At 40.0% G+C, this 12957-nt stretch overlaps 1 protein-coding gene across 2 annotated transcripts in view; it reads left to right on the plus strand.

Annotated features, from left to right (window-relative positions):
• The first annotated feature begins 964 nt into the window (after positions 1–964).
• Positions 965–12957, plus strand: part of gpc4 (glypican 4) — a 70183-nt gene continuing 58190 nt past the window's right edge. The window contains exon 1 of one of the 2 annotated variants that reach the window (XM_061928114.2): positions 965–1638. In XM_061928114.2, the coding sequence (XP_061784098.1) occupies positions 1482–1638 (157 nt within the window). In that variant the 5' untranslated portion in view covers positions 965–1481. The remainder of the gene's footprint in view (positions 1639–12957) is intronic. The other variant, XM_061928113.2, reaches the window with a different exon arrangement.

Consider the following 12957-nt stretch of genomic DNA (forward strand, 5'->3'; position numbering starts at 1 on the left):
ACCCTGACCATGATTGCATACTTGCCAAACTTGAGACCTCCGATTTCGGGAGGTGTGGGGGGGGAGGGCGTGGTTAAGAGGGGAGGAGTATATTTACAGCTAGAATTCACCAAGTCAAGTATTTCATATATATATATGAAATACTTGACTTTCAATGAATTGTAGCTATAAATATATATTTATTTTATTATATATATATATATATATATATATATATATATATATATATATATATATATATATATATATATATACATATAAAAGAAATACTTGAATTTCAGTGTTCATTTATTTACACACATACGCACACACAACACTCATCTACTCATTGTTGAGTTAAGGGTTGAATTGTCCATCCTTGTTCTATTCTCTGTCACTATTTTTCTAACCATGACGAAGCATAATGCATCATCAGAGAGGGCCCTCCATCATTCTACAATTATAACGTGATTGGGCAGGCACGCTGTTTATATTGTGGGAAAGCGGACTCAGGTCCCCATGGAGGTGGAGGGGGCGTGAATTCCGGGAGATTTTCGAGAGAAAATTTGTCCCGGGAGGTTTTCGGGAGAGGCGCTGAATTTCGGGAGTCTCCCGGAAAATCCGGGAGAGTTAGCAAGTATGCATGATTGATTGATTGATTGAAACTTGTATTAGTAGATTGCACAGTACAGTACATATTCCGTACAATTGACCACTAAATGGTAACACCCAAATAAGTTTTTCAACTTTCAACGTTAATCAATTCATGGTAAAATGATTTGCCCAACTCTGTTCAAAAGCGACCCACACGCCAAAAATGGCCCCCAGGCCACACTTTGGAGGCCCCTGCAGTCATTAGGGCTTTACCGACTACTCCAATCCTGTTTTATTTTAGTGCCGGCACCAGCTAAAGTCCAGACAAAGTCCACCTAAAGAGCTCCAGTCTTAGGAGGTCCTGCTCCATGCTCCACCCCTGGTGTTGCTACTCTCCACCCTCTTTGTCCCCGGAACCGCTCCTCTCTCCTGGGTGTCTACCAGCGCCGTCAGCTCGCATCTGGATCCCTGTAGGACAAGCTTGCAGTCCCCAGTCCCGACCCACAGGAACCACGGCCTCCTCGCTCGTGGACAGAGAGCAAAAAACAAAACCAAGAATCCGACTTTGACGCCTTCTCCCTGTTTGTGGTTCTCACCGTCTTCGGAACCCCGAAGTCCACTCCTGCGATTCTTGCCAGCGGTGCAAAAAAGTTTTTTCTCTCTCGTAAAAGTTGTGTTTGGTGTCGTCCTCGGGGAACTCGGTATTGTCTTAAACACCCGTGCTGTTTGAGGGATTGTGTTTTATTTCTTGTACTTATGTGAATGAAGCGTGTGTTGAGCTGAAGGAAGCAACAAGTCTCCATGAGGAAACTCGGCGTGGCTCACACTTAGTTTACACACCTGGACACTTTTTCTACCGCTATTGTTTTTTTCTTCTTCTGTGTTTCACTGTCTGAAGTTGACACAAAATGAAGACGCTGTTGTCGCTGTGTGTGCTCAGCACGCTGGTCGTGTTGTGTTTGTCTGCCACGGCGGAGCAAAAGTTGACAAACTGCAACGAAGTTCGGGCTGCTTACAGCTCCAAAGGCTTCAACGTCAACGATGTTCCCAACAAAGGAGTAAACGGTGAGTACCTATTGCCGTTTTATTCACTTTTATTCCACTTGGCATTGTTTCTCAACACTAGGGCCTATAGAGAGACAGGCTAATGGTCCAATGATGAGATTTGCATAGTGGTGTTCAAAGTGCGGCACGGGGGCCATTTTGGACAGCAGCTAGTTTTTTAAAAGTATTTTATTGTCCCTTTGCCTTTGGCGTATTCTTCAAATAAAACGAATTACTCGATCATTATACATTTTTGCTTATTACACTGAGATTACATTTATTTAGAAAGCTTAGTATATATAATGGGGTGTCCTAACTTTTTCCACCAAGGGTCGCACACTGAACAATCAAAGCATGCGGTGGCAATTTTGACATTTTTCACTATCAAAACTAATACGCTATATATAGTCGCGATCACAAGTTTACATACACTTGTAAAGAACATAATGTCATGGCTGTCTTGAGTCTCCATACTTTCTACAACTCTTATTTTTTTGTGATAGAGTGATTGGAGCACATACCTGTTGGTCACAAAAAACATTCATGAAGTTTGGTTCTGTCATGAATTTATTATGGTCTACTGAAAATGTGACCTAATCTGCTGGGTCAAAAGTATACATACAGCAATGTTATCAATTGGTTACATGTCCCTTGGCAAGTTTCACTGCAATAAGGCGCTTTTGGTAGCCACCCACAAGCTGGTAAGCTTCTGGCAAGCTTCTGGTTGAATGTTTGACCACTCCTCTTGACAATATTGAAATTTGTTGGTTTTCTGACATGGACTTGTTTCTTCAGCATTGTCCACACATTTAAGTCAGGACTTTGGGAAGGCCATTCTAAAACCTGATTTAGCCAATCCTTTACCACTTTTGACGTGTGTTTGGGGTCATTGTCCTGTTGGAACACCCAACTGCGCCCAAACCCAACCTCCGGGCTGATGATTTTGGGTTGTCCTGAAGAATTTGGAGGTAATCCTCCTTTTTCATTGTCCCATTTACTCTCTGTAAAGCACCAGTCCCATTGGCAGCAAAACAGGCCCAGAGACAAATACTACCACCACCATGTTTGACGGTAGGAATGGTGTTCCTAGGATTAAAAGCCTCACATTTTCTCCTCCAAACATATTGCTGGATATTGTGGCGAAACAGCTCAATTTTTGTTTCATCTGATCACAGAGCTTTCCTCCAGAAGGTCTTATGTGGGGCGGTATAGCTCGGTTGGTAGAGCGGCCGTGCCAGCAACTTGAGGGTTGCAGGTTCGATCCCCGCTTCCGCCATCCTAGTCACTGCCGTTGTGTCCTTGGGCAAGACACTTTACCCACCTGCTCCCAGTGCCACCCACACTGGTTTAAATGTAACTTAGATATTGGGTTTCACTATGTAAAGGGCTTTGAGTCACTAGAGAAAAGCGCTATATAAATATAATTCACTTCACTTCACTTTATGTTTGTCCATGTGTCCATGTCAGATGAAACAAAAATTTAGCTGTTTGGCTACAATACCCAGCAATATGTTTGGAGGAGAATAGGTGACACCCTTAATCCCAGGAACACCAATCCTACGTCAAACATGGTGGTGGTAGTATTATGCTCTGGGCCTGTTTTGCTGCCAATGGGACAATTAAGAAGGAGGATTACCTCCAAATTCTTCAGGACAACCTAAAATCATCAGCCCGGAGGTTGGGTCTTGGGCGCAGTTGGGTGTTCCAACAGGACAATGACCCCAAACACACGTCAAAAGTGTTAAAGGAATGGCTAAATCAGGCTAGAATTAAGGTTTTAGAATGGCCTTCCCAAAGTCCAGACTTAAACATGTGGACAATGCTGAAGAAACAAGTCCATGTCAGAAAACCAACAAATTTAGCTGAACTGCACCAATTTTGTCAAGAGGAGTGGTCAAAAAATCAACCAGAAGCTTGTGAATGGCTACCAAAAGCGCCTTACTGCAGTAAAACTTGCCAAAGGACATGTAACCAAATATTAACATTGCTGTATGTATACTTTTGACCCAGCCGATTTGGTCACATTTTCAGTAGACCCAAAATAAATTCATAAAAGAACCAAAACTCATGAATGTTTTTTGTGACCAACAAGTATGTGCTCCAATCACTCTATCACAAAAAAATAAGACTTGTAGAAATTATTGGAAACTAAAGACAGCCATGGCATTATGTTCTTTACAAGTGTATGTAAACTTTTGATCGCGACTGTATATACACACATAAAGTGTTAAAAACAGTCACACCTTTTTATTTTGTTTTATTTGTTTTGGTCATAGTACACTTTTTTATGGCAAACACACAAAATATGCATTATTTTTCCCCAATAAATATTTGATGTGAAAGAATTTGAGCCTTCAAAAGGTCAGTAATTTATAACAATATAGATTTTTGTTTCATTATTTTGATGAATGTCAGATTTAAAGAAACAGCTTTATGTTATTTGAATCAACATTGCAACTTTTTCTCGTTACATTTAATCTGTATAGACTTAGACTTAGACAAACTTTAATGATCCACAAGGGAAATTGTTCAACACAGTATGCTCTTTTATTCCACTTTTTTTTGTAATAGTATTTCTCTAATGTGCCGTAGGCCGGAAAAAAATTAGCTGCGGGACGCACTTTGGACACCTCTGGCATACATTGACCTTTATGAGTTTGAGTTTATTTCGAACATGCAAGCATACAACATGATGCATCACAATTTGTATTGAAATAGTTTTAGTCTCTTTATTGCATCAACATCTTTCCAAAAGAAATGTGTTTAAAACCCCTGACTTAGCAGATAGCAAAGTTAGCGTAACTAACTAGATGGCGGAGAGAGGTTAATTATTTGTTTATGGGCAGTGTGTCTAAACTTTTGCCACCCAGAGCTGCATACTGACTGACAAACCAAAGAACGTGGGTGCTGCTTTGATATTTTTATATTTTGTTAACCAACCCATTAAGATATGCTAAGAAGTTACTTATATTCATAAATAAAAGAAAACAATACCTACCGTATTTTCCGCACTATAAGGCGCACCGGATTATTAGCCGCACCTTCTATGAATGACATATTTCATAATTTTGTCCACCAATAAGCCGCCCCGGACTATAAGCCGCGCCTACGCTGCGCTAAAGTGAATGTCAAAAAAACGCTGCGCTAAAGTGAATGTCAAAAAAACAGTCAGATAGTTCAGTCAAACTTTAATAATATATTGAAAACCAGCGTTCTAACAACTCTGTCCCAAAATGTACGCAAATGTGCAATCACAAACATAGTAAAATTCAAAATGGTGTAGAGCAATAGTAACATAATGTTGCTCGAACGTTAATGTCACAACACACAAAATAAACATAGCGCTCACCTTCTGAAGTTATTCTTCATTCGTAAATCCTTCGAATTCTTCGTCTTCGGTGTCCGAATTGAAAAGTTGCGCAAGCGTGGTATCCAAAATGGCCGGTTCCGTCTCGTCGAAGTCATCGGGAGTCAGTGTCGCTGTTGTTCTGTGAATCCTGCCTTCCGGAAAGCTCGGACCACAGTTGTGACCGAAATATCTGCCCAGGCATTTACGATCCACTGGCAAATTTTGGCGTATGTCGTCCGGCGCTGTCTGCCCGTCTTAGTGAAGGTGTGTTCGCCTTCGGAGCTGTGTGAAAAAAGCCACCCGGCCTCTTCGCGTAAACTTCCCTTAACCACTCGCTCATCTTTTCTTCATCCATCCATCCCTTCGAGTTAGCTTTTATGATGACGCCGGCTGGAAAGGTCTCTTTTGGCAAGGTCTTCCTTTTGAATATCACCATGGGTGGAAGTTAGCATGGCAAGCTAGAACCACAGTGAAGGATGACTTCTCATTCCCTGTGGTGCGAATATTCACCGTACGTGCTCCCGTTCCACAGTGCGGTTCACAGGAATATCAGTTGCTGTGAAATACGGTAGTAATCCGTGTGCGGATGGAGAGATTGCGTCTTTTTATGAACCGGATCGCTTAGTAGGAGCCATTTTGTGGTCTTTACAGATGTAAACAGGAAATGAAACGTACGGTGATATCCGCGCGTTTTTTCTTCTTCTTCCGGGGGCGGGTAGAAGAAGAAGCGCTTCCTGTTCTATGGGGGCGGGTGCTTTCCTTGGCGGTTGCTTGCGTAGAAGAAGAAGCGCTTCCTGTTCTACCGGGAAAAAAGATGGCGGCTGTTTACCGAAGTTGCGAGATCGAAACTTTATGAAAATGAATCGTAATAAAGCGCACCGGGTTATAAGGCGCACTGTCAGCTTTTGAGAACATTTGTGGTTTTTAGGTGCGCCTTATAGTGCGGAAAATACGGTACATGTCAGCTTTGTGTTGACAACACATATTGTATTTATATGAACTTTTTTCCTTTCATAACCCATCTTGCTCTTTTTTCCACTAGCACTGTTGATTTTTTAAATTTCTTCTCATACATTGTTCTTTCTCTCATCATATTGTGACTTTATCCCTAGCATGATCGTTTCCCAATCTAATTTTCCACAAAAACACAGCAACTGTGTTTTAGTTTTGTTGGTTTCTTTTGTTCTTTGTATTCTTCTTCTTATAGTTAATTTTTTTTTCTCTAAGATGTTAACTCAATCTTTCTAAATGAAAATTGTCCAGGGTGTACCCCGTCTTCCGCCCGAATGCAGCTGAGATAGGCTCCAGCACCCCCCCCCCCCCCCCCGCGACCCCAAAAGGGACAAGCGGTAGGAAATGGATGGATGGATGGATGGATATTACAACTTTATTTTTGTAAAATAATGGCTGCTTTTTCCTCCATTTGTTGTTGTTTTTTCATAGTTGTTAAATTGTGTTTTTAGAATGTGTCTCAGGCCACACTTTGGACACACCTGCTAGAAGTCTTAAAAATAAGCATTAAATCATTCCTTTCTTGAATTTACAGCATTTACCAAAGTGGTATTATCCAACATACTTTAGTCAATCTTAAGGTAAATAAAGGGACTTTGATACATGTATGGCAACACTTCAGTGCTTCAGACAGTAAATATAGTATTAATTTAGGAAATACTTGAAGGCAATTCATAACAATGGAGAGGTATAATCAACACACAGAGTCTGCTCCCCGCTGAAAGAAGCCAGCCTGTGTTTATTTCCAAGCTTCCTCAGTGAAACTCCCATTGTGGTGACGCTAGCAAGGATTTAGTTAGTATTCTGGATCAGTAAAACAGGTTTTAAGCACATTTATTATATGCCAATGATATCCAAGACAAGGTCAACGCACAACTGACGACAATTTAGCAGTAAAATGGAAAAAATACAAGCAAAAACCTCTGACATATGTGTAGAAAAGTTGTGTTAAGCTAATCAACCTTCAACATTATAACAGGCTTACCATCTGCATGCTTATAATATCTGGGCTGCTTATCTGTGGACCTGCAGATTAATGGGCCACCAGACAAACAAATTAAAGCCAGCAACAGCACATCCCCTTGGTACAGGTAATTGTGAGTTAAACCCAAGTAATGGAAACAAATGGAGGGGACTTTTACAGTGAGGGTTGGGGGTTGGGGTTTGAAATTCCACTGTGCCCTGCATACTTCAAATCCCTCCATTCTCTCATTTCCTTTTTATGGTGGTTAAATGAATATGCACACTAACCCAAAGCCCTGATTTATGTCCAGTTTGATTTCCAGTTAGGCATTGCTCTTGCGGCTTAGCAATTCCCTTTTAAAGATGTTGTTCTAACAAGCATGCCACTGTTGTTTTAATGTCACATGTTTACTCATCTAAATGTTATTTACCAATGGTTTTAAATAAATCTGTTTACCCTTTCTTCACTTTTGACAAAAGGAAGTCAAAAACATATTTGCTCAAACTCTTAACAGGATTACTAGTAACAAAGGTGGCCAATTTGCATGCGTTCACACTGTAGTCCCTTTTTATTTGGAGTATATTTTGGAATAGTAAGGCATTTGCATTTTTTTGTCTATTACCATGATTGGAGTGGGGTGTAACTGTCAAACAAGTAGAGTACTTACCTTTTCCTGCATTTCATACAAGTCTATAGGCTTTGTTTTCTCTCTTTGTATGTCTTTGTGATGCAAAATGTCATTAAGAGTACCCCAACATGTCCACACTAGTCACATTTAATTGTGTTGCATCCTGGGGATTTGAAAGAAGAATCTGAATAAAGCCAGTATTATTGTGTGCTACACACTTGCCTTTTCCTTACAATAGATTCCTGGTGTATGTCTGGGCCTTTTAGGCAGAGCCAGTCTCAATGAGCTCTCCTTTGTCATTGGTAGAGAGTGAGTTAATTCACATTGAAAAGTTCATGGTCTCAAAGTCCACTGTCGTTAAAAGTGAGTTTGGAGTCCTTGCAACCACTTGAGCAATGGTTCATAGATACAGTAAGTTATGTTTCTTCCAACAATGCTTGTATCCTAACAGCAACCACCTGGATTCAAGGACGCAGACATATTCACAGACTGGTAAAATGTAAATGTATACATTTTGCTAAATTTGACCAAAGGTCATAATGTTTATTCCACAATAACTTCACTTCCTTTTTATTTGGAGAGACAATGTCTTTGCCAGGTGCTGGTTAAGTACTTCTGGAGATATTTACTGTCACTCCTATTCTGATAGTAAATCAGACTGGAGTAATATGACTCTTTAGGATACACAGAATTAAAAAACCTGCCTTTTTACAACCATGAGCGTCTTGTGTTATTGTTGGCACAGCACAGCAGTGGGGATGTTTGTTACCGTTAATGTTACTCTGGGGGCTTTGTCGAAGTCTGACAAGAGGTACAATAAAGATGTTGTCATGCAGTAAAACTGAAATGGAAACCCTGATTGCTTCAGTGTAGACCAAATTAAGTGATGGACAGTGACAGCAGTATCAGATTGTGAATTCCTTGTTGATCACATACGATTAGTCTCATTCTATCAAGAACTACTTTCTAACTTTCTCATCTGCTGTTTGGTGAGTCATGCCTGTGGTTACACACCTCAGTTCAATGGGAAATGGGACACTTGTAGTGCTAATGTGGACACGTTCTTCTTGTTAGGAGCTGTAAATAACACGTTTTGTTTCCTTTTGTCTTAATTTGAAGTTGTGATTTTGAAAAAGTATCACACTGCAAATGGGCATTTCAACTGAATCAGTGCCATTTGTGTCCCCAATAGTGTTAACTGTATTTTTGTTTTATTAAGCTAAGTGTCCTGCACATTGAACAGTAACATCTGTTGCCAGTCCCTGCTTTGTAAAACAAGACTTAACCATGAAATATGATTTAAATCCTTCAAAAATGTATTTTTTTTTTTACATAACGTGTTATTTCTCTATTTAAAGTTAATTTTATTTCAGAAAATTCCCATGTTAGTCAGGTCTGTTACCCTGACATATTAACCCAGCTGAAAACAAGGGCTATTTTACAAGTCACATGTATATATTCTGTATATATTTGATTATATTTCATCTATAACTAACGGGGGTTAAAATCTCAGCACAACCCTCTTACCTAAAATTTTTTTTTCAAATGTTATTTGTTCATTTTAATATAGGGCTGGGCGATATGGCCTTTTATTAATATCTCAATATTTTTGGGCCATGTCACGATACACGATATATATCGCAATATTTTGCCTTAGCCTTGAATGAACACTTGATGCATATAATCACATAATTCTATGTGTCTACATTAAAACATTCTTGTTCATACTGCATTAATATATACTCATTTTAAGCTTTCATGCAGAGAGGGAAATCAGAAATAAATCAATTTACCAAAACTGTATTTATTAAACAGTTATTAAGCAGTGGCACAAACATTCATGTCATTTCAAAACAGAAAGTGCAAGATTGTCAGAGACATTTTAAAACAAGCTGTGAGTGCATGATGTCATGATGTCACGAAGATGACATATCAAAACAACACTAAATTAAAGCGCACTTTTTGTACAGAACGCCACTACAATAGTTTAAAACAAATAAAGTGCACTTTTGTGCATGATGTCACACAAGATATTTCAATAAGTGTCAAATAAAAATGAGCTGCATAATAGGAAATCAAATAGCAGTGCTGCTACTTTTTGTAGCAAAGCTTTTGCCGCATAATTGTTCAACATATTCCCGCTTGAAGCCAAACCACCCCGTGCTGTTTTTCTTGGGAATTAATTCTTCCTTCATTTGTTACCAGATTGGCACCTTCTCTCTCTCGTATTACCACTCGCAACGCACCGTTAGCATCACAGCTAATGTTACCCATGTAGCTACCTCTCTGCTCAGGGAGGGTGTGTGACGTTGCACGAGTGACGTATGTAAGAAGGTGCGCTTGTTTATGTCTCTCTGAGAAGGAGAGACAAGAAAGAGTGGGAAACGCATGCAGTGTAATGCCCGCAGCTAAAAGCAAATGTGTGAGAACATATACTCGAATATCACAATATAGTCATTTTCTATATCGCACAGAGACAAACCCGCGATATATCGAGTATATGGATATATCGCCCAGCCCTATTTTAAAGCATAGTTTGTACTGAAACACTGCAATTTGCTTAGTGTCAACATGTTACTAACATAAATGCCACGTTACTCTATTTAACGGACTTGCTAATTCTATGCTAAAAACTCACTCCTACTCAAACGATGTGTTGAAAAGAAAAATATGGCTGCTGCTGGGCTTAATGTAATGTTCCAGGTGTTGGACAGAGGCAGAGTTTAAAGATACGAGGGTCATAAGAATTCCCTTTCATTTAGCCTAAACCTCAAGAGTATACAAAGTACCCAATACCTCCTAAGGCCTCTTAATAAAACATATGTTTTCATTCCGAGGGCTCTTTCTTTTCCGAAAGGCCAATGGTCCTACATTACTATTGGGGAAATAACAGTTTATGGTAATACATTGATATACAGCAGATAAGACGATAGAAGGAAACCTGTGCACACAAAGCCTGTCACAGCTTTTATTGCTCAAAGGTCATGATATTAGCAGTTCTCCTTAGAAAAACGGTGGGCTAGTTTTGTAACTCCAGTAATAGTTAACTATGAAGCTTCCAGCCAAACGTCTTACTTGCCTCTCAAGGTCAATCCCATAAAATTCCAAAGGCCTTCTTTGTTTTATGTGACCGCCCAGCAAGTTTTATCATGAACAGTGGTTTCAGTGTTACACTTGGTTATAAATTTGGTGTTTAGTAATTTAACACCTATGGTAATGAATGCTGTTGTGTTTTTCCAAATCAGAAACAATTAGGAAATGCGCAAGTACCATGCAGTGTTGATTTAGAGCTGCGGTACATGCATTAAAGACTCTCGCTAGATCATTGTTTCTTAATTAGGCCGGTGCCCATTATTGGGCCGCGAGCTCCCCCAAATGGCCCGCCAAATCATATCTGTTTCTAAGCTGTGGTCTGTATGGGCCGCAGCGATACTCAGTTGTAAGTACACTTTTCCACCACTTGTGGCAGTAATGACAACCTCAAACATATAAAGTCTGTCGCTAAAGTTGTCATAGAGAAGTTTCTTAAGCGTAAAACATTAGACTAAAGTGATGAAGCTGTTTTTTTCATTTGCACTTAGATTTTATTGACTGTTAGTTAAAGATGCTCCATTTACTGGGAGGGAACATCTCCCGAGCAAAGTTCTCGAGGAAAGTCCGCGTGGTGGGCGCCATTTTTTCCCAATTCTAACGGGGCAAGTGCGCATGCGCCGGTGCTGAGTCGCTTCCGTTTCCAGGAAGAAAGCTGTGTTGCCTAAAATGCATTAATAAATGAAGTTTTTTCGGTAATTAAAAATGTAAACGGAAAGATACAAACATAGTAGATTTTATTAAAAAAACTTAACTTAAAAATTATAAATATCTCTATCAACAGGAAAAACGGAATGAAAGTTGAAAAATGCTTTGGCAGTGTTTTATATTTCAAGATTGCTGATTCGCTAATTTTGCTGTCAATCAAAAATGGATTCAGTCCAGACTGGTCATCCAATCATCATGCGAAAGCCCGGCGACCCCCTTTCGATCACTCTTATTCATTGGTTCAGCGTCTGTGGGCGGGACTTGGCGAGCATTTATCCAATGTCTAGTTTGGTTGCCGCACTGTGACGCTACCACATCAATAAAAAAAGTTGCGCCAGATGATTGCCAAACTAGCTGATTGCAAACAAAAGTTGAACGCATCCTAATGCATTTAGCCAATTAAATGCAAACACAAAAGTCATAGTTGACCATTTTTATTTTTATTTTAAGGGAAGCTGAACTTCCCTTGCAACCTTTAGCAATCGCCACTGCTCTGGCATCACATGCTAGATAGAACAAGGCGGATAAGAAAAGTCGGCAAGTCAGATCCATATTTTTAAGACAAGGATTGGCTTTAAGGGCTGGGTGGGTCTGGCTGGAGTGCGAAGCGGGGCTGGGTGCATCTCGCAGCTCGAGAGCCCCCTCAGCAAACGTGTGGGCGAGCCTCGTATTACCGCCGAGTCTCCAGATGCTTGCGTGTGTCTTGTTTAAGGTTGTTTAAAGTTTTTCAGTGGCCATATTTTCTGCACATCACTAGTCAATAGTGCGTAAATAATAGGCTATTTATCCTTTCATACATAATGTTATGTTAACTTGTTTCCAAGTAAAAATCTTGATTTTAAAGTGTGGCGGCTTCAATTTAGCCGTGGTGCTGCGCCACGATCAGAAACATACAGGGGAAACCCTGGTCTGTGTTTTTCTGAGAGTCAATCTCAGTGCTAAATGTCGATATTTGCCACAGGGTATTTGCTATCATTGTAGTTTCCAAAAGTGTCCAAGAAGACCAGAAAAAATCGCTAGATATGTCGCAAGTTACAATGTCATATACTTTGCAATGTTGTAACGACATGCTACTAGGGCTGGGCGATTACATGATCGTGATGGATGATCGCCATTAATTTCAGTTTAATCACGGTGATCAGCTGTTGTCACATTTCCTCGATCAAACATGACGGAAATGTCTGTTAGAAGATACCACAGTCGTAAACAGTAGGGAAGCAACAATGCTCGGTATAATCCTGCATGGAACAATCCGCTTTGTTGACCGTGATCCTGTGTGTGTGTTTGTGTACGTGCCGTGTTTGTGTGAACGTGTTTTGTATGTGTGTGTGAGTGTACGCGCGACCTGTTCCGTTCTACCGCCGCGAAAGTCAGGCTTGTCCCAATGTAATTAATGTCCAATCAGTGTTGTGCCTCTTCCCCTTACACAGCTGGAAGTGCAGCCCAGAAGAACAAAAATAAAGAAATATGACTAACACTAGCATAGAAGTAAAAGTGAAATTGTCAGCGTAATTGATGTAAAAAACAATTTAGTTCGCAAAATTTAAATGCAAAAAATTAAGTTACATAAATTAAGTGTTAAATAAAGGC

Source organism: Nerophis lumbriciformis, linkage group LG35 (assembly GCF_033978685.3).
Source record: "Nerophis lumbriciformis linkage group LG35, RoL_Nlum_v2.1, whole genome shotgun sequence".
NCBI classification, from domain to species: domain Eukaryota; kingdom Metazoa; phylum Chordata; class Actinopteri; order Syngnathiformes; family Syngnathidae; genus Nerophis; species Nerophis lumbriciformis.